This window comes from Cyprinodon variegatus, unplaced genomic scaffold, assembly GCF_000732505.1.
Source record: "Cyprinodon variegatus isolate N-32 unplaced genomic scaffold, C_variegatus-1.0 Scaffold142, whole genome shotgun sequence".
Classification (NCBI taxonomy): Eukaryota; Metazoa; Chordata; class Actinopteri; order Cyprinodontiformes; family Cyprinodontidae; genus Cyprinodon; species Cyprinodon variegatus.
Genome location: NW_015150595.1, coordinates 866,743 through 869,460, shown reverse-complemented (window position 1 = coordinate 869,460; position 2,718 = coordinate 866,743). Strand labels below are relative to the sequence as shown.

The 2,718-nt window shown below is 39.5% G+C and overlaps 1 protein-coding gene across 1 annotated transcript in view; it reads right to left on the bottom strand.

The window, feature by feature from the left end:
• Window positions 1-2,718, bottom strand: part of LOC107086070 (group 3 secretory phospholipase A2-like) — an 11,931-nt gene that overhangs the window by 2,305 nt on the left and 6,908 nt on the right. The window contains exons 4-6 of the mRNA XM_015376812.1: window positions 1,181-1,518; window positions 972-1,101; window positions 129-239 (exon numbers count right to left, since the gene is read on the bottom strand). Of these exons, the coding sequence (XP_015232298.1) occupies window positions 129-239; window positions 972-1,101; window positions 1,181-1,518 (579 nt within the window). The remainder of the gene's footprint in view (window positions 1-128; window positions 240-971; window positions 1,102-1,180; window positions 1,519-2,718) is intronic.

The window sequence follows — 2,718 nt, the reverse complement described above, 5'->3', positions numbered from 1 at the left end:
AAGCGAAACGTCTTCAATCTTGGAAACAAAGTCCAGAGGATTGTTTTTTAACTTTTGCTGTAATGTATCACACAGTTATGTCATATTTTACACAAAATAAAGCCGTATCTATTAATATAAGCACTGACTTGCTGCCTGCTGTGCAGTCCTGTGGCAGGAAGCAGGATTTAGCCACATGTCCAAGCAGAAGAACATGCTCTTTGCTCAGCTGTCTCCATTGAGCCACAGTGTGGAACAGTCTAGAAAGACATAGAAGCAAATGTCAGATGTTATTGCAGATACCATTAAAAAAAGGAAAGAAAACAGTCTGTTTAAGCAGGCTGACAAACAGATAACCCTCCCATTTGTGTTACTGTGACATAATGCTAATATTGAAAGACGTAAAGTCCTTTCAAAGGGCCACTGTTTCTTACATAAGCTGGTGAATGTTTACACTGCCTGTGGTCTAGTTTAGTTTGTGTTATGAAACATCTCCTACATCTGATTTGGTTAAGCAGCCGCTCAATAAAAAGGTTCATATCTGTCATACTTTTAATTATATCCCTTCAACATGATCATTTTTTAAACCATAACTACTACTGTAGAGAGTGACCAGTACAGGTACCTATATATATATATATATATATATATATATATATATATATAGACATTCCAACAAAATATATATATCAACCTGGAAGCTGTTCCATGCAAATATACCATACAATAATATATCTGGCCAAATAGTTTTTAATAAACAACGATAATCTACAATAATCACCTTTAATGAATTTTATTGCCAATGAAGGCTTTCATTTAAAAAATAATAGTTTAATGACTATTAAAGATTTTTGATGACCCTGTGAAACCCTGTTTTTAGACAGAGAGAGAATGTCAAAGTTTGTAGGAAGATGGGTGGAGCTAAACGCAGCAAAGTGCAAAAAGAAGAATTGTTTGGACTGAAAAGACTTGAAGACTTGAGCTTAACTCACTTTGCTGTACAGTTGCAGTGATAAAGCATCTTCGTTTCTGTGTTGTGGAGGCCATATTTTCTCTGCTGGGGTAGAATCTTGTTCTTACACTCATCAAGTTCCTTGTATATAGTGCAAGAGCTCTCCTCCTCTGTGAAAACGATATAAATATTCAATTTCAGTGACAGACTGAGCTAAATTATTACACTTCAAATAATTAAATAATCTACCTGTAGATTTGGAGTACTGCTGAGTCCCAGCGCGATGTCTGGCAGGTAAATTGTTCTCTGTAACACTTTCTCTAGCATCCATTGATGCTTTACCAGCAGAGAAGTTTGTACCATCAGTGATGGACGGAGTGGAGGAAGCTGCAGGGACCGTGGATGTGGCTGCAGTGGTGGAGAGAAGGCGTGGATCTGAGGTGTTTGTTTCCTGGAGTTCTGCAGGTGCAGTGGAGTTGATGTAAGAGCAGGAGCCGTTCATGCAGCCCTCGTCTTCGGAGCGCGCCGACTCATACTGCGTGGGCGAATGGACGTCAGCGTACAGCGCCATCTGAGTCTTTTTACACCTATGAGTCACCAGATGGGAAAAACATGCAAAAAAATAATTATTTTTGCCTGGAATTTTGACAAAGTTTCTGTTGTAAACAAGGAGATAAAATGTGTTTTGTTTTCCAGTTGTACTTATATTTACCCAAGTAAACAGTTCTACATACTGTCTACTGTTAACACCATTTTAAATTATGATCATATAGTCTATAGTCACTCTATTACATATGGAGACATGTATCTAAAGTTATTTCTCCCTGGGGTTATTGAAGTATTTTTGATTCCTGGTTGATGGGACAGGTGTTGTGAATAAAACAGTGCCCAGCTTGAAAGCGCTCCTGTGTGTCGCTGAATGTGTGTATTGATGACTGAAAGACATCTTCTGAATCCATTTATCTGTTTACTACAGTGTGTTGAATTCATGTGTATTTAAAGATTTCAATTATGGAAAAAACTACGGGGGAATATTAAAAAAAAGTCTAATCAACCAAAGCTGTCGAGACCCCCGTGCAGTACCTCTGTGAACCCCCTAGGGGTTGTGGACCCCGTGTTGAAGACCTCCGCTCTAAAGTATAAAATTACAATTTACAGCCTCTCACAACTTTGGAACCAACCTCGAAAACGGTGCTGCGTTAAAAACACAGCAATTATCATTTCATTTTAAAAATAGCCAAAGCTGCACCTGGCATTAAAATCTGTGAATATTTAAAAGGCTGTAAGCAAAAAAAAAAAGAAAAAAAGAAAAAAAAGAAAGTCAGGTCTTATTATGTGAATACTACTTCATTAGGTCTAGCTAGAGTTTTTCCTCTCCACTTTCGCTGCATGCATGCTTAGTGTGAGGGATTGCTGTAGAGTCAACATATCTACTGTCTGTTCGTGTTTGGCTGTGACTCCATCCTGGAGAGTAGTATCAGCTGTCCTGCTGCCATCAACACCTTTGTTTATAGATCTTGGAGATTGGCATGTTTTTCAGTGCAGTCCTGTTTCTCTGACTGTGACTGGCTGGATGTGCTCTTTTCATCCTCTACCATGGGAGCTGGCTCTGAGCTCGTCTGCCTGGCTGTGTGTTTCTTGGATGGGGCCGCCTATGGACTTGGTTTACAGTTGCCTTTTGTATCTCTGCTTCTGTCTCCTTGAACCCCAGTCGGCCTCGGCAGATGGCTGCTCACACTGAGCCTGGTTTTGCTGGAGGTTTCTTTCTGTTAAAAGGGGAGTTTTTC